The sequence below is a fragment of the Sinohyriopsis cumingii genome, chromosome 7 (genome assembly GCF_028554795.1).
Source record: "Sinohyriopsis cumingii isolate HCF-2022 chromosome 7, ASM2855479v2, whole genome shotgun sequence".
In the NCBI taxonomy this organism is placed as follows: Eukaryota; Metazoa; Mollusca; class Bivalvia; order Unionida; family Unionidae; genus Sinohyriopsis; species Sinohyriopsis cumingii.
The window spans coordinates 90,202,527-90,225,693 of NC_142967.1; the positions used below are offsets into that span (position 1 = coordinate 90,202,527).

At 33.0% G+C, this 23,167-nt stretch overlaps 1 protein-coding gene across 2 annotated transcripts in view; it reads right to left on the reverse strand.

Moving 5' to 3' along the window:
- Positions 1-4,875: 4,875 nt before the first annotated feature.
- Positions 4,876-23,167, reverse strand: part of LOC149795688 (vacuolar protein sorting-associated protein 51 homolog) — a 65,652-nt gene continuing 47,360 nt past the window's right edge. For both annotated transcript variants that reach the window (XM_089965558.1, XM_089965557.1), the window contains 8 exons: positions 21,861-21,965; positions 21,515-21,655; positions 18,649-18,759; positions 16,432-16,556; positions 9,813-9,933; positions 7,813-7,925; positions 6,876-6,954; positions 4,876-5,815 (listed from right to left, as the gene is read on the reverse strand). In XM_089965558.1, the coding sequence (XP_089821684.1) occupies positions 5,786-5,815; positions 6,876-6,954; positions 7,813-7,925; positions 9,813-9,933; positions 16,432-16,556; positions 18,649-18,759; positions 21,515-21,655; positions 21,861-21,965 (825 nt within the window). In that variant the 3' untranslated portion in view covers positions 4,876-5,785. The remainder of the gene's footprint in view (positions 5,816-6,875; positions 6,955-7,812; positions 7,926-9,812; positions 9,934-16,431; positions 16,557-18,648; positions 18,760-21,514; positions 21,656-21,860; positions 21,966-23,167) is intronic.

Genomic DNA, 23,167 nt, shown 5'->3' on the forward strand with positions numbered 1-23,167 from the left:
GACAATGTAAAGTTAACGGAGAAAACAAATGAGCATATACTATGTATTATTGACATTATTGCATGCTTTTATCGGTGCAGTAATATTGCTGTCGTAAAATTAATAACTCCAGTGACTTTATAAGTGTTGTATACTGTCGAAATAGACTGTAATAGATCTTCTGTTTTGTACACTGTGCCTAAAATGCAAATCGCACAAAATTTAATTAATTAATTAATCATCATCCCTCTGATCACTACTATCCTACCGAAATGTATGCTTAACCTATTACCTCTTTGACATGAAAATTAATTATGTCATTGACACTTTCCAAATTTTTGAAGGTATGAATGCATTGTCATCGGGTACATATTTTTTTCTAACAAATTCAGACAGCCGTATCTGCGCCTGGAAATAGACATGAAATTTGTAGTAAACTGATTCAACTAATTCTGAAACAGTACATGTAATGCCTAATGCAGATCTCACTTTCGGAGACGAAATGCTTCTTTGAACATTTCTATCAAAATCCCACAACTAGATGATGCCATCCACACTGCTAAGTGTATCCGATTCTTCTAGAATCTCATGTCATACTGTAATGTGTCATTTTTCAAAGAGGCATCAAAAATAGATTTAAAGTGTAATTATAAAAATGTGTAATGGTTCTGTATGCAACAAACTGGAGTCTGAATGCAGAATGGTTTAATCACGTTTAATAGTTTCACAATATCAGAGTATACTGCAGCATCCAACTGAGTTGCATGAGATAGTCAGGTTCAGTCCATTTATCAATGGTAACATTTGGCTTTGCTAATTAAAATATATATAATCTTGAACCGTGTTTTCCTATACATAGTATATAATTTAGCTTTCTTTGGGCAAACAAAGCTTTTATGTAGCCCTTGTTCACATTCGCATATAATACTCTTAATTTCCTCTCTATCCTTTTCCTCCATTTCAATACCAAACTAATCTTGTTTATCTTATACATTTTTTGCATCTCTAGTACTTTGCATTTCTTTTTGTTTCTAATTTCATGTGTCAGTTTTTCTTTGTTACGTTTGCAACATTTTAAAGGACAAGAGTTGCTGCCCATCCTCTCCTCGGAATAAGATTGTACTCCATACCCAGTTACCGGACATGACTGTCGAATGATCGTAAATGAACAACGGGTATTTGCTAATTTGCCTTTCATTTTCCAATGCAACTGTTCGGTTATTTTATTTTCCTATTAGTTTAAATACTCTACACTCACATATCAAATGGAAATGGTGCAAAAACATATCTCCTGGACTTATCAAAACCTAATCGAACAACTCGACAAGGATCTATACAGTTAAAACCTTAAACCAGTTCCTTGCATCATGTGCTTTTAAACAAGGTTTATATTGTGTGGAAGTGTGCTAGTACAATAAATACTTATTATCCTCCATCAATACTTGCTTGATGACCTATCAAATAAAACCTGCATCATAATAGCAAATGCCAGTTAATTATGTTTTCAGGCAGTAAATCTGCTTATTGTCGAATAATGTTTTTAAATAGTACAGTGCCATATAATAATGTTGCTGTCTAAAATTCTATCAAATAGTTTTCTAGAAGAAAATTCATTTTCTTATGAATAAAAAGCTGGAGAAAAAGCTAGTGAAGCATGGAAAGAGAACACCAAAACTGAGGCAAGAGCAAATCCAGATATGAGAATTACACATTTACCAGTATATATATATAAAATAATGAAGTTTATAAATGTTTTTGACACAAACTTGTAATACTTCCTTTGAATGTTATGTTAAATTTCACAAATACCTGAATGCCATATCAATTCTTATGAAGAAAAAATGTTTCGTAAGAGCTATTAAAAACTCTGTATCATAGGATTGTACCATTTATTTCCTTAATTTATTTCAATTACTATCAAATTCAAGTTTTGTTAATACTGAATATTCAAAATCTGTACATTCACTTAAAGTGAAAGGTGTACTGTGTTTAGCTACATCCAGAGGGTACAAAAATTATTACCATTTCAATTAATTTGGATAGAGTTTGCAGTAATTCTTTGTGACTTAAGGTTTTGTGTGTTAATTCAGTACTCTTTAATTCAGCACTCTATAAAAAAAAGAGAAAAGAGGCATAATTGATTATTTGTGTGAATTGCTTTTATACTTTCTTTAAAGGAAATCTGAAAATTTAAATGCACCTATGATTGCATCAACATCTATTTAACCTTCACTGCCTTAAATCTCATTCAAAATATTGCAGATCAGCCTGTGGTCCTTTATACTGCATTTATTTTTCAGTGTTATTGAGATGCAGTTGGAATCAATATAACATTTTTCAGTGTTATCTTTACATTTCTTTTGTGAAGCTATTCAGTACTATGCTATTCTACTGAAGTCACTGTAGTCAGGTTATCTTTTTGTGTCTACAATTGTGTAGCTCAATGTTTTGGGATATAGTTTATTTTCCTTTCTGTCTGGATTCGTAATCTATATAATTTGTATGATGTGCATGTCATAACTTTTCAACAGCACTGTTTTTTTGTCCCACATTACATTCTAGAAATTTGTTATCCACTTTTCATGCTCCTTAATAATGCAATGTACATGTATTTTAATAACCTCTATAGGATAGGTGCATCTTTAACATGACATTAAGTTTAGTATAATAACAACAGATTCACTGTATTCTTTCCATATCACCAGTATGTATCTTTCACCTTTCATACTCTTCAAAACCATTCAAACTTTTGTATGTCATCTTTTTTTGTCATATAGATATAACTCTTGTTCATCAAAACATGCCTTTAATGTCCTCTCCATTAAGGTCTTCCAGCTGAATTGCCTAGCATTACTTGTACGATTTTGAATATTGATGTTATATTGAAATTCTGAATTTTATAATTTGATAGTTCCAAAGGTATCAAATGTTAAGGATGCGAATCAGACTGATCCATACTTTGATCTACTTTCCTCTACTTGTTTCAATGGGAGTTTTATCTACTTACATCAGGAGGCAAAACAATCAACCCATTTTGTGGTTCATTCTGAGTCAAATACTTCCACATTATGGTCTTCATATTTCTTTTAAACATATCTACAACATATGCTCTTCGATTAAAAGGAGAAGTGCTTGATGTTTTCTTTTTCAAAATAAATTCCTAACTTTGTTGTAAAATTTCTTTCCTCTGTCAAACTGTATATTTTCAGGCTTTTGCTCTCACAAAGTTTGTCTGAAAGCATTGCCCATATCATCTTCCTTTGTCATTTTCAATTTCTCAGCCCAAGTGTATTTTGAGAAAACATTAGTCAAAATTTGTTCATATTCATTCTTGTAATTTTATTATACCCTTGTATATCAACAATATCTACCTGCCACTGGTCACCGATGTGAATAATCTAGAACCATCTGTATGGGAATCAATTCTTCCTAGCTTAATTAATGTGTTGGCAAATTGTTCAGTTAAACATTGTTTTAAGTCTGCATGTTTTATTTTCTTTTTGCCACATTTAAGTTTTCAGCAATTTGTCATGCTTCTAAAATACTTTCAAATGTATGAACAATTTCAGGTTCAGGTAAAGAAATTAACATTCCTATGCTTCATAAAAAGACAGTAACTTCATATAAAAAATCATCAGCTAAAAGATTATGAGATTTTCGAGTTGTTCTGTCTATTCAGCTGAAAAGAAATTTGTGCAATATCCACACCAAATATGGCATTTATTCCTTCTTCATATTGCATTGCTTAAACAACCTAGCTATCAGGATTGTTAGAAGTAATCAATATTTATTGCAATCTGTACATTTTCAACTTCCCAAAACACTTAAGGACATCTATCTTTTTTCATGTCTAAATCAACAAATCAACATTTGTATTACCTTGTAAATTTTCTAACACAACTAACTTCACCCATACTTTTACAGCATTCAAACGTATAAAAAGTATAATATTGTGACTGTCGCTTTTCTGTTAACTCTACAAAATATCACCTCTCTGAAACTGTTCAATCTATCACCATGAAGCTTTGTTATTTTCTGATCTAATCAGTGCAAAACATTGAAACAGTCCAAGAAATAGTGTATTTTGTTTTATATAAAATAAGGGTATTTTCTGAGTCTGGTTTAATCTGGTTTAATACAAGAGCATAGTAATGGTAGCTATGTTTTATGGCAGGCTTTCCTCATTTGAGTAAACTAAAATATTGTTGATGTAAAAAGCACAATTTTGATGTAATATGGTCAAGCAGTTTTTGAGAAATTAAAAACAGCAAATGTGGACAAATGGATGCATGAAGCACACCTAATGAAAGGCAATACCATTAGCTGACATGACCGCATTACCAGAAGAACTAAAAATGATGAAACTGTTAAGGGACAACACAGTTTGCAACAAATATGAACATTAAGCTAATGTTGGTCACAGGACCTAAGCTTGGAAAGTTAGTGAAGAACTCCTAATGATGTTTAATGGCCAGTATTAGGACCACAAACATAAAGACCTGTCATTTTTATCAAAGGTGTGAGCTTCTGCTGCATTAAGTTCATCTACATGGTATGATAACTGAGATCAAATGATAGAACTTCAGAAAACAAAAAATATTTTTTGAAGTTTTGCATAATTTGTAAATTAGTCATTATTCTCTGAAAATGTACATAGGAGATTTGTTGGATTCTTGACATGCAGTATGTTTGCAAAATTATATGTGTTCTGATTTTTTTCCGCAACTAAACCTTATATGCCTATTTATATGCTAATTCTGACATAATGGAAACCAATGCTAATCTCCGCCTATCTCGACATATATGGCAGTCTTTGTAGGGATATACAGTTAATGGAATAAATATGTATACCTGCAGTAGTGAGTTTTTGCATATGCACCAGACAAAGGTAAAATGTAAATATCTGAAAACTTTATTCTGAAAAAAATAGATATGATGCAAAACAGTCAAAGGTTGACAAGTATTACTTACTGTATGGTTTAAAATCAAAATACTTGTTCATGCCCTTGTGAAAGTTATTACCTTCTCACAAAAGCAATTTCTATAAGATAGTAAGTCTACTATTAAAACAGAGTTCTATGCTGGCAAATAAGGTAACTTTAATTTATTTTCAAGGTGCTCTGTTGACAAAGTATGATTTTAGCAGCCAAGGGGCAGTGATGGCATTGACAGTTAACTTGCAAGTTAGGTCATATATTTAAGAAAAAATATTACACTTTAAAAAAGCTTACAAAATGCCATTTTTCTTGGAATTTTCTCAATTTAAATTTGTAATGTCATATAGTTTCAAAACTATATTAAACATTATTATTATAATTGTGAAATAGAAAACCTATGTGCCATTATAAAATTTAAGAGAACTGAAAGTCGACACAAAATCAGACAGAAGTATATAATTCCCATGACATTACTATTCTAATTTCGTTTTCTTTTCTTGACATAAGGCAATTTATATTAACATCTGAAATGGTATTGGGGAAATTAGTGAGTTGATTTCCTTTAAAAGACATTTTCTAATATATGACCATAAGTGGAACAATTGTTGTTGAAGATGACTACCATAATGAATAACCATTTGTCACCTCCCTTGATATAATAAAAAAAATAATGTGAAATGCCACTTGATCTATACTTTGTTACTAATTTTAACAAGACTATGCAATTTGTTACTATTATTTGCAATATAAACTATATTTGGGAAAAGAAAAAAGATAAAATGCCACAGATAAGGAGGGACTGAAATCCCCAAGCCAAACAATAATTGATTATTGCACAGTCAAAATGAGGTCTTCCTTCTTGTATATTATTAGCCTCTTTCACATATTAATTCTATCACCTGGAAAGAAAAAGAAAACAAAAGTTCTTAAGTAAAAATTTTGTGTGATCTTAATTTGTTCAAATAATTTGTCATGCATCTAGGATTTTTCAGCATAACAAATTATCATTCATATCCTAAAATTCTCACATAAAAGACTGCTATTCTCCAAATTAACCTGTTCATTTAATGCATGGGTTAATCTGCAAACATTAGTACCATACAGTGTCATTTTATTTACAGACAAAAATCAGTGATTTGTTCCACAAATGTGGGTTATAAATTTACACTAGTTGTACATTTTCCAACTTCAGATCTTGGGAAGTTATATATATAATACTGTTTGACCATTTCTGTACTGTCAATCACACTTGTAGACCACAAACTGACTCAAAATTCTCTGATGCTAGAAATAACTGCTAGACTATTAGTAACTTATTTGCTGTACTATGATTTTCAAAAAATATAAGATATATACTTGTTAGATAACTTGGTGTTAGTACAAATATTGCTCTGTCATTACAGATCTGGAACAGCAAGAAAGTTTTATCATTGGGGATGCATAGGACCTTAATCTTTTTACATAAATTTGGTCTTCTCACAGTTTTTACATAGGGCTGCAGTGAAGACAGTCAATGCTTTTGTTGTGTGATCAAAAGGGAAAGGTTGAAAGTGATGTGTGCATAAGAAATAATTATACTAAAATACAGGAAACATTTTTGATGACACTGCCATGATATTACAGTGTATCTCAATCTGAACTGACATTTTGCAAATGAAATAATTTTCTTCAAATTCTTACAGGAGTCTTACAAAATCTTACAGGGCATGACATTTCTTTTTAGCCTTGCAGTTAAAATTATGACACAATGTAAATTACTATTAATCTGTTCAAATGCAGGAATTTATCATTCTTTGGGAAGACCTGGAAGACTGATAACAATACCTTGTCAATGAATTAAACACCATCCTGTCTGTGAATATTAAATATATTTCAAGATTCAGTAAATTTCCTCAACTTTTCCAGGTCAGTGAAAGCAGGAGTTTTTTATGAAGTTTTTAAGAAGTGCGAGATACATACACTGGGTTCCATTAAAACAGGGTCCAAACATCGATGCACTGTACTACACACAATCTCATCCAGTAAAACCTGTACCAGGCTGAAACAACAAAAGATAAGCATTCAAGTATGAAGTTATTTTGTTCTGCATTTTATCTCATTAAAATTAGAATTTAATCATAGAGGAAAAGAGGAATTTTTTCATCAGTTATACTGCACAGACATGGATTGAGAAAATTCCTAATGTTTAATCAGCAAAATTTTGTCAAAATTTGTTTTCAGATCTCATTCTGAAACCTCCAAACTACTCAGTTTTCTCCACCTCTAAAATTTCCGACCGCTGAGCATTTCTTTTTTCCAAAAGACTGGGTTTCAGCAATGGATTTTCACTATGTCTTGAGGTTCAATAAAATCTACTTTCAATCTTTTTCAAAATTTTCCTTTATCTCTAAATTTCTTTTTAGAGTTTACAATAAATAGATAAAACCTCCTAAACAGGGATATAGGAACAAATTTAAGAAAAATGTTGATGCAAGTAATATTTTTAAACAAATACAGCATTTTTTGCTACTGAAAATACTGAATTTCTGAAAGAAAAATATTCAGTGACTAAGAAGCATTCAAACATCTAATTTACTGATGTTGTGCATGGCTGTTAGAAACAATGAAATATTTACCAGTAATTGATTATTGTTGCACATGACTGTAAATTTCAAAGGTAACCTGATGCTGATTACACCTTTCCTGGCATTGATTAAATTAATATCTATTGTAAACTGGTGCTAAAGTAAAAGATATGTACAGCTATAAAATATATTGATTTAACTGAATAATTAATCAAAGCCACAAAAATTATTTGATGAATTAGTTGAGTAAAAATTGATCCATCTTTCCCACTTATTATGTTGTTTCTCAGATTGGTGGTGTTTAATGATATCAAATAGAGATAATGACTTACTTTTCATCAGTGACGAATCTCCATAGATACAACTGTAGATAATGAGTATCTACTTGTATCTGCTGTAACCCGTAACGACCAAATGTTCTCAGTCTAACACACTCCATAAATGTCTAAAAGAGAATTCATCTTAGGATAGACTTATTCACTATCATGCAAATTTTATTATATCAATAAAAGTAGACAAGAAATATTGTTTACCATATCAAATAACACAAAAAGGTACAAAAAAGAAACTATATCTACAATGCTCATTACGATATTCTCTTTATGGCCTGAAACATAAACTTATAGGAAGAAAATGGGCCCATGACCTTCTAAACAATCATGTGGAGTAATGGAAATCCAACTCCTACCATATTCCATCATAATATGTTGATGCGTTCTTGAGCTATGCTGACTGCAGGCAGGATTCAAAATTTCCATGCTTGTCAAGGGCTATAACTCTGTCCAAACCGGAGCAGATAAGACCAAACCATTAAATGCCAAATGTAATACAGTGTTCATACCAAATTACGTCAGAATATTTTGAAAGGTTCTTTAGCTCTACTGACTAAACGCAACATAACATATGAATATATGAAAGTAACTATCAAGGGCAATGACTCCAAAATATGAAGCTGACAAGACAAAAATCTTGAAATGAACATAGGTCTATGAGGCAATGTAAATGCCAGAATATGTTGAATTTATCATGAGTTATGCTAGATACCATCATATGCTGAAGTGGAGACTGATTGCCAAATGGCAATAACAGTAACAAAAATTGGACCTGAAAGACAACATTTAAGAGGAACAGTCACAAGTAATAGGCAATTTACCTACTAAATGGCATCCAATTATGCCAAAGAGCTGCAAAAATCTGACAGTTACAAGAAGTGAGAACTCACAGACAGTCATATAGATGGAAATAAAGGAAAAGGTAGTTTGATAATATTTGATGGTATAATGAAGGTTTATCCCAAAATGAATAGTTATCATCTGAATCTGCCAAGCACAAATGTTCATCAATAATTTGTAAGCCATTAAATTTGTAAATTTGCTTATTAAACTGACCCATTTTCTGAAACAAAATAATAAAGACTCTAAGGGACCTAGGAAATGTTCCCTACAATTACAAACTGTAACCTACAAGCTGGACAATTTTTGGATAATATATAGATTGGAAATACAAACATATACTGAGAAGATCATTACCAATTTTAAAAATTATGAAGATTGTGCAACAAAAGTGTCATTATGACTCCTTATTAAAGGTTACAAGTTCATCCACTGTATATGCGTACTTACAAGTTGGATCCATTTGCAAAGTGAAATGACCCAGATCAGCCATCACATAATGTGCCAACAGATTTGGATCTATGCACCCTGTTAGGATTATTCAGTAGAACAAACAACACAGACCCTGATCTGCCACAGCATATTGTGCTGGCAGATCCAGGTGCATGTTGTCATTAGTTGGACCTGACATGTACACAAATACATATGGTACATTTAAGATCAAAATATTTATAAACATTAATTTATGCCCTCAATTCCACAACAGACAGAGTCCTATCTATTTCCATTTTTTTTATAATGTATCCTTCTGAGACACACATGTATGTTTATGCTTTTGTGCATTTATATATATATATATATATATATATATATATATATATATATATATATATATATATATATAACAAAGAACTAGCTAGCAGTCTATTTAGAAACTGGTTTAGATTCAAACATTGTTTAATAAGCCAGATAAATTGGTACTCTGGAACTTTTACTGTACACATTTTATTGATTAATTTAGGAAGCCAGAGCTTTGGATTTATAATCATGGGGTCATGGGTTCAATTCCCAACCAGGTCAGCCTGATTTGGCTGCTGCAATGTGTCCTTGGGAAAGATACTTAGCTCCCACTTCACTGACAGGATCTAACCAATAATATGTTCAAAGAACCCATAAACCCAACAACAACAAAAAAGTTTTTACTTCATTAAGGTACTAACCTTAAGGCTAATCTTAATGATTCCTGTCAGGACTGACACTTTAGAGAACTCGACAGCACTGAAAATTTCAATCTTCTCTGAGAACAGCTTCTGTATATTACTCATCAGACTGTTGTCTATGCTGGAAAATGATACATTATATCAATACATGTCAAAATCAAGTAAATATGGAAAATGATACATTATATCAATACATGTCAAATACAAGAAAATGTGGAAAATGATACATAATATCAATACATGTCAAATACAAGAAAATGTGGAAAATGATACATAATATCAATACATGTCAAATACAAGAAAATGTGGAAAATGATACATTATATCAATACATGTCAAATACAAGAAAATGTGGAAAATGATACATAATATCAATAAATGTTAAATACAAGTAAGTGTGGACAATGATACATTTTATCGATACATGTCAAATAAAGTAAATGTGGAAAATGGTTAGGTTTGGTTTGGTGTTTTAGGGTACAGCAACACATGTAGATTATTTAGTATTGAGGCAAATTGAGTAAAAGTGTCTTGTTCAAGAATGCAACATGGTAGCTGATTGGGGCTGATCCAATGATAGGAATCAAACATGCACTCATCTGGTGAAAAATCTGGCATACTAACCACTGAATTATAGTGGCTCTTGCATCCATTAGTCAGCTCTTATGAGATACTAGTGGCACATCATGCCTAATTTACACTCCCAAGTCCATATCAGGCCTAATTTACATTCCCAAGCACACATCAGGCCTAATTTACACTCCCAAGTCCATACTACGCCTAATTTACACTCCCAAGTCCATACTAGGCATAGTTTACACTCCAAGTCCATAGCTGGTCTAATTTACATTCCCATGCCCACATCATGCCTCATTTACATTTACAAGCCCACATCAGGCCTAATTTAAATTCCAAGTCCATATTAGGCCTAATTTACATTCCCAACCCCAAATCAGGCCTAATTTACACTCCAAGTCCATATTAGGCCTAATGTACATTCCCTAGTCCAAATCAAGTATAATTTACATTCCCAAGCCAGTAGAGGATTGCAGAAAATGAGAAAAAGATGATGACTCTGTGTCCTGCCAACTACACATACTTGTCAGATGTATAATTTCTTGATGTGGAAGTCTTTAGAAATACAACTATCCCCATAAGGTAATATAAAATAAAAATATAATAATACAGTGATCAGCCAGATGCATTACAAAGTCATAGCTTGCAATGCACAGTAAGTAAGTGAAATTATTGTACAGCTATTTTAAAAATAAAATGAAAAAAATAAATATTCTTTACAAGGCCAAACATTTGTTTCAAATACTGAGATAAGCAAATGACAAAAAATTGATTTTCAACCCAACATAAAAACTGTTCATTAGTATGAATCACATTTAATCAAATAATGACCTTATTAATTCTGTCTGGTTCATCTCAATATCTGCTCCAGAAACTTCAGAAAGTTCAAAACATAGCTGCTTGGATCATACTTAGAGTACCACGATCAGAGCACACCTCCCTGCTGCTCTGTACCCTACACTGGCTATCCATTCGATCCAGAATCAAACACAAAATTTGTTCTCTGTGCTACGTTTCACTGACGGACTCTAGTCCAACATACCTATCTGACCTCACCCATGTATACACACCAGCAAGATACTTACGCTCCTCATCTGACAGTTGTATACTCATTATTCCCACTATGAAAACAAAGTCATATGGACAGCGTTCTTTTGCATACCAGGGCCCAGCAACATGGAATGAATTGCCCACTGAACTTAGACACAAAGACACAGTGATCACATTCAACAGGGCTCTCAAAACTCACTTATTTCGACTGCAAGAACAAACTTAAAGACCTAATAATGTTTCCTACCTTAAATATTCTCAGCATGTTTTTTTAATGTTTTCTAATTTCATAGTGTTTGTTTTTGTAATCATATCATTATATGTTTTTTTTATCTTATAGGTGTTGTCTAATGTTGTAAAGCACTTAGAGCTTCTAAAGATTAGGCACTATACAAAGTCCTCATTATTATTATTATTATTATTATTATTATTATACTGGTAAAATATAGCATTAAATAACTTTGTACAAGTTGTGTACATTCAGGATGGCAATGATCTGAGGGCTGTTCCGCTTAATCATATAGGGCACCAAGGGAAGACATTTTTAAAAACAATATATGCCAGGGTACTCTGATTACTCAAAAAGTTAAAATAAAAATTAGTCAAAGCTCTAAATTGCATCTATGGGTGACTACTCCATGTTGAATGTGCCTTCCCTGGGTCCCACCTATTTTTTACAGGAAGAGAGTTGATCGGAAAAACATTTCATTTGCATCAACTGGAATTTTTTTAGCAATACATCAGCAATTGACAACTGTTTCTGAAAACATGCTAAATATACTCGCTTATAAGTCAGCTTCAATTGCAAGCAACATTGGCCCTAATCTGCCATCATGTAATGCACTGCAGATCAAGGTCTATGTTGTTTGTTCTTCTTACTAATCCCAGACCTGCCAGTGCATTATGTGGCAGATGATACAGTCTGCAGTTGAATCATCAAGTATAATCTGTATTTTAATGTTAGTTAAAATGTATGAAAACAAACAATTCTCATGAAATTCCAAAGTTGTCAGAAAATCTACCAGACATAGTCATTTTATGCTCTGACTGATTTATTCACTTAATTTTAATCCTACAACTTGTCAATGGATGTTTTATTAAGTGAAATACAGGCTTATGTCTATAGACGGTGTTTAACAGCTTTTTAGGCTGCTACTCAAATTAGGTTTCCTTAGTCAAAACACAGGTATCAAAATGTTTACTTAAATAGCACAATGGGTACTAAATATTTGTTAACATAATTGTATGCACTGTTATGTACTAACTTAAATGTTGGCTCAGCTGTCATGACCGGTTTTTCCATTTTTACAATAATCCTACTGACCTTCTGAATGACTGGTTTTTCCATTTTCAAATTAATCCTACTGACCTTTTGGATGACTGGTTTTTCCATTTTCAAAATAATCCTACTGACCTTTTGAATGACTGGTTTTTCCATTTTCAAAATAATCCTACTGACCTTTTGAATGATCGATTTTTCTATTTTCAAATTAATCCTACTGATATTTTGGATGACTAGTTTTTCCATTTTCAAATTAATCCTCCTGACCTTTAGGATAACAAAAGTTTCTTGGTTCAAAACAAATAAAATTTTATCACATGCTGCAAGTTTTATCTCAAATAACCTTTCTAACATGTCAGTTATATTTGCTTAGCACAGAATTATCCTTTTCATCCAAGACCAATGAGAGGGCTATTAATTTAGGCCTGCTGTATTTTATCATGTTTCTTTATGATGGTCACAATGTGGGAAAGCAAATATTCTAGTAAATTATGTTTCTCTATCAAAATACATTATCAAATCACACTAATATCTAATATTTGGATTACTCTCTCTGCTACATCTGAATCTAGCCTTCCCTGAAAGATGAAAAAAATGACTTTCTCACTATATATATATATATATATATATATATATATATATATATATATATATATATATATATATATATATATGTATATATGTATATATGTATATTATTCATGCTGAAGCTAGTATTATCATTAAGTTGCAAGTCTTGTATGATAGCTACTTCAGTGAGGTGGAAGATCGTGGTTCAAATTTAGATCAGTTTGACCATGTCAAAACCTATGTGAGATTCCAGTAGAGAACAAGCTGAATGACCATGGTCCAGATATGTCAAAACTGGACTGCAAATCACTGATTTCCTTGTTGCAGCCAACATCATCTCTTCCTAGAATTCTAAACATTTCTGAGATCATGGAATAGTATCAATCAACTGTCATAGGAGCTAACTTCTTGTCTTTAGTGAGAATGAGAAAGAAATAAGCCATCAGGGAATTTGTGCTTGGGTGGTGTGACATCAGTGACGTGATAACAATCATTGACAATATCTAATTACCATTTGTATGTCTTTGAAGCAGAGGATCTTCAGCTATTTCAGTCCTCTCTATGAGTGAAGCTCAAAACTCCTTTTCAAGTATCATGACAACCCTGAAAGGAACCAGGCATGAAAGAGGAATTTCCCTGAACAACCCTGAAAGGAACCAGGCATGAAAGAGGAGTTTCCCTGAACAACCCTGAAAGAAACCAGGCATGAAAGAGGAGTTTCCCTGAACAACCATGAACGGAACGAGGCATGAAAGAGGAGTTTCCCTGGACAACCCTGCATTGATTATCCATCCTGAAGCATGAATGAGTTACTCATGCTGTGAACCAAAACCACACTTCCAAAATGTTTTTGCAACATGACATCCTGGCATGCCGCTGTCTCTGTGGTGGTTATCCTGAACGGGGATATGTTGTGGTCAAACATTTTATTGAAGGTCCAATGTTAACATATTCATTGATACCTACTCTGCTGCATGAACCATACCTTTATACATCTGGATGAAAGACGCGAAGATGATACATGTTAAGGGTTTCATATCTGCATAGACAAAATGTTGAGAAGGGATAAGGTCCGACTTCTCAACAATGATTATCCACTGATAACGACAGAAATAATGTTGCTCATGTTGTGAACCAAAAACAAACTTACCAAATGTTTCTGAAGTGTTTTTGAGGAATGTCAACATCTCTAGGGTGGAAGTCCTGAACTCATAGTGAAGGCCCAAAGACTGCATTAGACATGTCAAGTGGAATCTCTTTGTATCTCCACTGCTATTTACAAGCAAAAACTAGATTTTATTCCATAAAACATCACCTTCATGGGATCAATTAGGTGTTCCATCTTGACAATTAAAGGGAAGGTAGGTCCTATAATACAATATGGAGACACCCTGACAGGTTTTGTTGCTAATGACTGGCAGAAGGCCTAGTGAAGAAGAAACTTTCTCTCTTCTTTCCATGCATGCCTGTGAAAAACGAGGCACATAACTGTATATAAGTAACTTGGCCAGGAAAAAAACATGCCATTGTTGAGATCTGCACCTGCGATTTCTCTGGAGACAGTCATTTCTCCTCTTGAATGTTCCCTGATATGGTCATGCAGATATATGAGATTGCACTGAAAACTAAATGGGCAACTCTTCTGCCACATGCTTTCTCATCTCCTTAATTCAATACCCTAACAGTAGTGGAAAACAGAAATGGATGGAATGCTTCAAAACCCAGCACTGATAATTAGCAGCCATTTCAGATAGACGAAAAATCTTCAGACCTGCAAAGTCAAGTAAGGAGGAAGACATCACAATACCTTGGATTAACTGTGATGAGGCATTAAAGACTTGTCTGTACACTTTATCAACATCAAAATAAGGTATGTCTGGATCCTGGAATGCAAATTTTTACAGTACACAGTCTGAAAAATTTCACTGGTGAAACTGTATGTTACCAATCAAAATAACACATCACAGCAATTAATGGTATGATAATTACAAAAATACAAATTCACCATAATCCACTAAACTTGTGTATGCACTGTATAAAACAACATTGTGACTTACTATACTACTGAAATAAAAATGTGGATGATTGAATTTAAATACAGAATAAATTGCAATCCTGTTTACAGCATGAAGTGAAAACTAGGTATATATGGTTATAATGGTAGACACCTCTTGGGTAAAAAGGCAAGTTAACCTGTAAGAGTTGATTTCCTCTGTCTGTATGATAAATTAAAACAAAAAGACATTTGTTCATCTTTCAGGAAGGACTGCATTCAGAGGTAGTAGAGTAATCCAAATGTTAGTGCGATCAGGTAATGTATTTGATGGAGAAATCTTTCCATAACTGAGACAATAATAAAGGAAACATACAGTAACTCTAAACCAAACTATATACAAAAATCACCGCTTTGATTTTATTACAATTTTCAAAATGATTTTTCTTCTAGTTTAAATAGCATGTCTGAAAATATTAAATTTTTCTAACCACTAGGCCACCGGAGCGGTCCTATTCAAACTGTAAGGACCAAACTTTGAGCAAATTTCTGAAAGTTCCAATACAAGAAAAACTATCAGCAAAAACATCTATAATGTTCTTACAGAGGAATGAATCTTGTAAGCTTTCCATAATATTACAAAATGAGTTGACCGCTCCAGTGGCCTAGTGGTTAGAGCATCTGCCTCAGATGCGGGAGGTCATGAGTTCAAACCTCAGCCGAGTCATACCAAAGACTTACAAAAATGGCGCACAGCATTAAGAGGTTAGTGTTAGGACTGGTTGGCCTGGTGTCAGGATAATGTGACTGGGTGGGACATCATGCTACATGTCTGAGGTATGATGCACCAGTGCTAGACATCACTAGAAACTGCCACACTGCAGACATCATAGCGATATGACGTTAAAAAACCAAATCACACACACACACACAAAACCAGTTAAACAAGGATCCATCAGCATAAATGATCACATGTCAACAGGGTACAGGGTTTCATAGCATACACATTTTGCAAACTGAGTGAAAATTTTATTAATGCTGATTGTAACCATCATTCAATATGCATACTGAAAATATGCAAAGCTTGACTGTACATTTTAGTGACAAAAGTTTGTTTGGGTTAAGCCAAGAACATACTGATATTTAACCTTGGTGTAAAATTCCACTGGCTCCCTTGTTTCCTTTGTAAGGATGAAGCAGTATGGCTGTGTGTACGTCGACTAGAGTCACTGCTTCTTTCATTCCTCACACCTTCCTCATACAACTGCCCAACCTGTCAATTTATACAACAAAGGTACTTTTAATAAGAATAATAATAAGAACATATTTATAGAAGGTCACTCAAGTTGATCATCAATGTTCCCTTATGAGATCTTCTGTACAAATTAGTTTTTCAATGAATGTACATCTTTAATAGTACACTCAAATTTGCATGTTTTATAGTAAATGTGTATCAAACATCAAACAAATAACTGACTTATTTACCTCTAACAGCACTGACACACATACATATTTTGATATCAAAGAGAAAACTGTTTCAAATAATTCCTTCAGAATAATTAAAATTCTTCTAAAATTGTTTCATGTTCAGCTTGGGTAAAATCATATTTCCAAAATCTGTAGAGTGTAATGCACAACAATTCTCTGTAACCATCAACACTGACTGACCATGGCATGTCTTTTATTCTGTTAGAATTGATCCTTAAAGTATCAGAAAATGAGCATAAAAATAGATAGGATGATCTGTTGCTATTGTAACAGCTATGACTGTAGTACTACTAAACAAGCGGCCCCAGTGAGCCTAAGCTCACTCGCCTGAAATATACCTAATAATCAAATACAAGAGCAGTTGCTCAGAAAATAGGGATCAGCAGGGTGATTTCTGTAGAAATTTCTTTCAGTGCTAATAACTGCATATGTTATGAAAACAACTGTTGCACCTTTTCTGCAGTTTTGATACCTTCATTCATATCTGATGGTACATCAAATTCATTTGTCAAACATTGAAAGGTACCTATGCCAAACTGATTGCTGTTAGAGTTGGCCAAATCCTGTTTTTCAGTGTACCTTTTCAATGAAGTTGTGTAAATGGCTGCCATACCTGGCATCATTTCTATAAATGTGAAAGACCTTCAGGTTAATAGTACTTCTGTAAAATCTGGTCCAGTTCAGTAAAGCAGTTCTTTAGAAAACATTGCTACAGGTTTTATTTATTTTTAGAAGCTACCATGCTGATATGAAATTTCCACATTGACTGAGATGTAAACTAGACAAACAAAAAGAAATCCCATAGCCAAATCTCCTCATTGATTGAGACATGAATTTAACATAAAAATTAGCAGAAGCAGGAGCTGAAGATTTCACAGGATTTAGCACCAATCCCAGTATAAAGGTGAGATTTAGCACCAATCCCAGTATAAAGGAGTGATTTAGCACCAATCCCAGTATAAAGGTGAGATTTAGCACCAATCCCAGTATAAAGGTGAGATTTAGCACCAATCCCAGTATAAAGGTGAGATCATGCTACCTAACTGCTACCTAGGTAAGCTGACAGCTTTAAGCTTTACGCTAAATAATTTTAACATGGAATATGCAAGGTAGTGATAGTTCTCCAAAGGTGTTATGACTGAGTAATGTATTTTGAAGAAGAAATCTCAACATTAATTGAGATGTGAACTATACAAAAACATAATCCATAACTATGCTGATTAGAAATCTACACACTGATTTAGACGTGAATTATACCAAAATTATGTAACCAATAACTATGTTGATTAGAAATCTACACATTGATTGAGACATGAACTATACAAAAAGATATAATCCATAACTATGCTGGTTAGAAATCTACACACTGATTGAGTTGTGAACTATACAAAAAAAATTAATCCTATACCTTAAGAAAGATGAGTAGACACCTAATCAGTTTCCAAATAAAATATAATAAAAGATTAAAATGTTTTAGGTTCAAATCTATCAAGAATCTCTTCCACTAGTATTTTTGTGGCATGTTCATGACTCCTCCTGAACTAATAAATATCCAACGAGAAAGGCGAAGTTTGAGGTATATTTAAGAAAATTTCATGGAGACAATATAATTTCATAACATTATTATATTAATTTTAGAAATAAATGTAAAATACATAGCAGCAGAGTATCATAAATATTAAGCTGAAATGTAAAAACAAAAAATATATGTAGGTTGTAGTGACACCCTAGGTTCAATAGGGATAATGCAGTTGACTGGCATACAGAATAAAATTTGACTTGTATATTTTAAAGGACATTCTCTTTAAAAACTTTCTATAAACAATGGTATATTAGTTTTAGATTATCTTTTAACTTTGTCACAATTTACACATTACCTGTGTATCAATGGATGTGATGTCCTCCACAACTCTCTTCATGACAGCGCGCACATTGCGTGGCTCTATTGTGTTCAGCCAGTCCCTTGTCTCCACACTCTTCCGCAACATCTGCAATTGTGATAAACATGTCACTAAACAACCAGTCAGAGGAAATCTAACAATGTGCTAACAATTGGTGATTAAATATTGGTGATAATCAACTTTATTATATACCTGTTTAACCTTAATCTGGTTGATATGGTGCTTGATACAAATAGTAAATCCATAATTTCATATCACATGGTCAGAATATAGCTTTTATAAGTGACAACCATGCTTCAATATTTTAATATGACAATACAAAACTACATGGATTGTGGGGGCTTTTCTGAATCAGTGGAAAAGACTCCTTTTTGATTATACATGAAAAAGTCTCGTCCTGAGAGCCTCAACATCTCCCTAAAACCTGTTCATCCTACCAACTCTGAACAGAACATGTATTTAGTTTTGTGGATATAATTCTGTTAGCAGATAATAACGGTGGTTGGTTTGGGTCCCATTCTCATGCATTATTTGGTTGTTATAAAATACATACTGAAAGACCCAATAAATAATAATTTGTTTTAAAAGGTGATTGGATCATCTTCCCCATTTAGTCACATATCCGTGTATTTAAGAATCAATGAAAATGTCATTCTCTGAAAAACTAAAAAATTGGATACCCAGGAAAATGATGTGATGTGATTTGGATTTTTAATGTAGCTTTAACAATTTTTCAGTCATATCGCTACGATGTCTGCAATGTGGCAGTTTATAGTGATGTCTAGCGCTGGTGCATCATGCCACAGACATGTAGCATGATGTCCCACCCAGTCACATTATCCTGATACCAGACCGACCAGTCCTGTCACTAATTTCTTAATGCTGAACACCCAGCAAGGCAGCTGTTAGTACCATTTTTGTAAGTCTTTGGTATGACTCGGCCAGGGATCGAACCCACGACCTCCCACATCCAAGGTGGATGCTCTAACCACTAGGCCACCACAGCAGTCCCCAGAAAGATGAATGAATTCACCAAACAATATCAGTTTCACATGCACTGTTATAGAACCTTAACTGGACAAATCCTTTCTTGGCATTTAAAATTTTTTACTGGATTAGTAATGTTAATTTCAGCTTACCAATTCCTCTTTGGTTTTTTGTTCACCTTTTAACAAAAAAATCCCTAGATCCTGGGTGAGAAAATTCTAATACTTTTCCAGCCTTTCTGAACATGAAACTGCATATGAACGTTTAAAACAAAGTCAAAGTCATAAAAAGGAATGCTACATACTTAACATGACAGTGGAGGATAACTGAGTTGAAAAGAAAACAGTTCATACAGTCAAATCGTAATCATCACAGAGAATATTTCTGATGCATTTCAGGCACCATGACCATAATTATGAATTTATTATTAATAACCATCAATCCAAGGAAGTGGTGATTGGAACAAAATTCAAAGAAACACAATTTTTGTATACCTGCATCTCTCTAATAATGTTCTGATAAGTTTATAGATTTTAATTTTTAAAAGAAAAATCAGTGTCTAATATACCTTTATACATTTTTATGAGACAGTGATGATATGAGAAACATATGATGCTAAAGGTAATGAAAATGCAGAAAATATCTCTAGGCATCTTTAATATGATGCTAAAGGTAATGAAAATGCAGAAAATATCTCTAGGCATCTTTAATATGATGCAAAAGGTAATGAAAATACAGAAAATATCTCTAGGCATCTTTAATATGATGCTAAAGGTAATGAAAATACAGAAAATATCTCTAGGCATCTTTAATATGATGCAAAAGGTAATGAAAATACAGTAAATATCTCTAGGCATCTTTAATATGATGCTAAAGGTAATGAAAATACAAAAAATATCTCTAGGCATCTTTAATATGATGCTAAACGTAATGAAAATACAGAAAATATCTCTGAAATACAGAAAATATCTCTAGGCATCTTTAATATGATGCTAAAGGTAATGAAAATACAGAAAATATCTCTAGGCATCTTTAATATGATGCTAAAGGTAATGAAAATACAGTAAATATCTCTAGGCATCCTTAATATGATGCTAAAGTTTTAAAAGGTCAGATGGTATATTCTTGATTTGCAGACTTGTGTATTTAGTGATTTTATCAGATTTCAGAACATCAAATTCACACCATATTGACTTATTTTTTAATTTTTATTTATTTATTTATATCCCCAAACACATGTGATGCTTTTATGATTATAAGCTAAGTATACTGAGGGTTGTCTACTGTGTGACACTTATTTCTTGGCATAGATTTAGATTTTACCTAATAAAAATTTTTAAAACAAAACAGTCCTAAAATTCAACAACCACCTTAGTACATTAACATATAAATGGATGTAGGCACTGCAAAACTTTAAGCCAAGGTGGCAACAAAATTAATCCCAGTGAACATATCCATTTGAAGAAGAAAAAGAGATTGAAATTGGTACAGCAGGTTGAGGCCTATACTTCTTCCCACAAGTAACCCATCATCAGATCATCATTACTAATTCTTGATTCCATGCAACGTGTTTTTTAATAGCAAGGACATGATGTACCTAACACTGCATGTAACTGTTTCATCTGGCAATTCAAAAAACGTACATCAAAGGGCCAAGAACAAGTGATGATTGTGCAGTAATTTGTTCCAACCCTCTATACAGCACATTAAAGAATTTTCAACCTTATTCAAATTACTGACACTTTGCCTAATGAAATCCACGTGGCATAATAATCTATTACTTACATCTAGAAAATTATCGTTACCATTTTTTGTGGGAGGATAGTCCGCATTTAAAGCAAACAAATGAAAGTACCTGTGAAATGGCCAGCCCCTGGACTTTAACAAAGTGGTTTAGAAGCATCTGAGATGTATTCTTGGCTTCAGTGCATAGCTGGGAGACTTGTGTCAGGTTACTCCTACAGTCTACCTCAAACTGCTCCTCTGTCAGGGATATCTAAAATGGGAACAAGAACTGAACAACATTCATCAACCAGAAACTCTGAGGATGATATTCTACATATGGAAGTAGAAGGAAGAGGAGGAGGAGGAGGATTATAATGGTGCAAGTAGCAATCAGATTATACATTTCTTGTTGATGATAAATATTAGCAAAGGACCAGTTAAATTATAGGTTAGTTTTAAAACAAGAAGAATCTTACCAGATATGAAATGGTAGAGGAGTCAAACTCTAAACACAATCTGGACAAAATAAGAAATAAAGATGGAGGTGCTGATCCCTTTTCACCAGATCCCTCGCAGAACTCCTGAAGCAAATGCATAAAGATATCTTAGTTCCTTCATATTATAGCACTGTTCCATTATAAGGCACATTATTATAGTGCCATTCCTATTACAAGGTAGACATTGTCATGTAACAATGACATATGTATAATTTACTTCATTATAAGGTAGTCTACTCTATCACTCCCATATGGTGTTACAATGAGGGAGTACTGTACTGGTTATTCTAGGTTCATAAAAATTGGCAAAACAAATTATCAATACCAGCAAGTTGTTTTAGAACAGTGCATATGCCTTTCTGTGTTACAACAGGGGTGTTGGATTTTACATCCAGAAATTTGTGATGTGAAAAGTTGATATACAGAGAAACAGCAGTGGCAGCAGCTGACAGTGATAGATAATGACTTTGTTCAAAGATATGCAATAAAACAATGCAAAAATGAGAAAGCTATTTTCTTCCAAGAACTTCAGTGTGACTGAAAAATTTGTTATGTAATTTTGTTAACAAAAATTCTCACAACAAGGTCTAATGCAAGCAATCTGCAAGTTATTATATCAAGATTTGAACTTGAAATGTACATGGATTATTACTAACTAACTTCATAACTGTTTAAAAATAATTTTACAGAGTAAATTTAGAATTACATGATATTTGGAATTGTATTAGTTACATTATATTAATTAACTAAAAGAAAGAAGAAAAAAAAACAAATCACAAAGAGTCCAACATTGGGTACTTAACCTTTTCAAAACTTCAGACCAGTAAAGTGGTCCAGGAACAATAACTCCTGCTCAACACTGCAGACCAGTATTCCAGTCTCCTGTACATGTCATGTTTTGACACTATGTTCTATGATTGGTAAGCATCAGGGAAAACCCATTAGTAAATAATTATTTAATAGTATGATTCATTTATATACCATTTGGATAAGATCTGACTTTAAGGTAGGCTGTTAACAAAAAAGGGGATTTTTCCTATGAATAAAGGAAAATCTTCAAAGTCATGTATCAAAGTGCATCCAAAAATGGCAGACTTACTTAATAACACACTGGAAATTTCTGGAGATGACAGATTATAAAATATGGGAATTCTGATCTTGTAATTAAACTAAAGAGTGGGAACATATGCAACAATAATGGAGGGATAATGTTGGCAATAATGATGACAATGAGTAATGTGAAGGCTTGAATTTGCCCGAGTTTCCTCAATGGACTAAATCTCAAC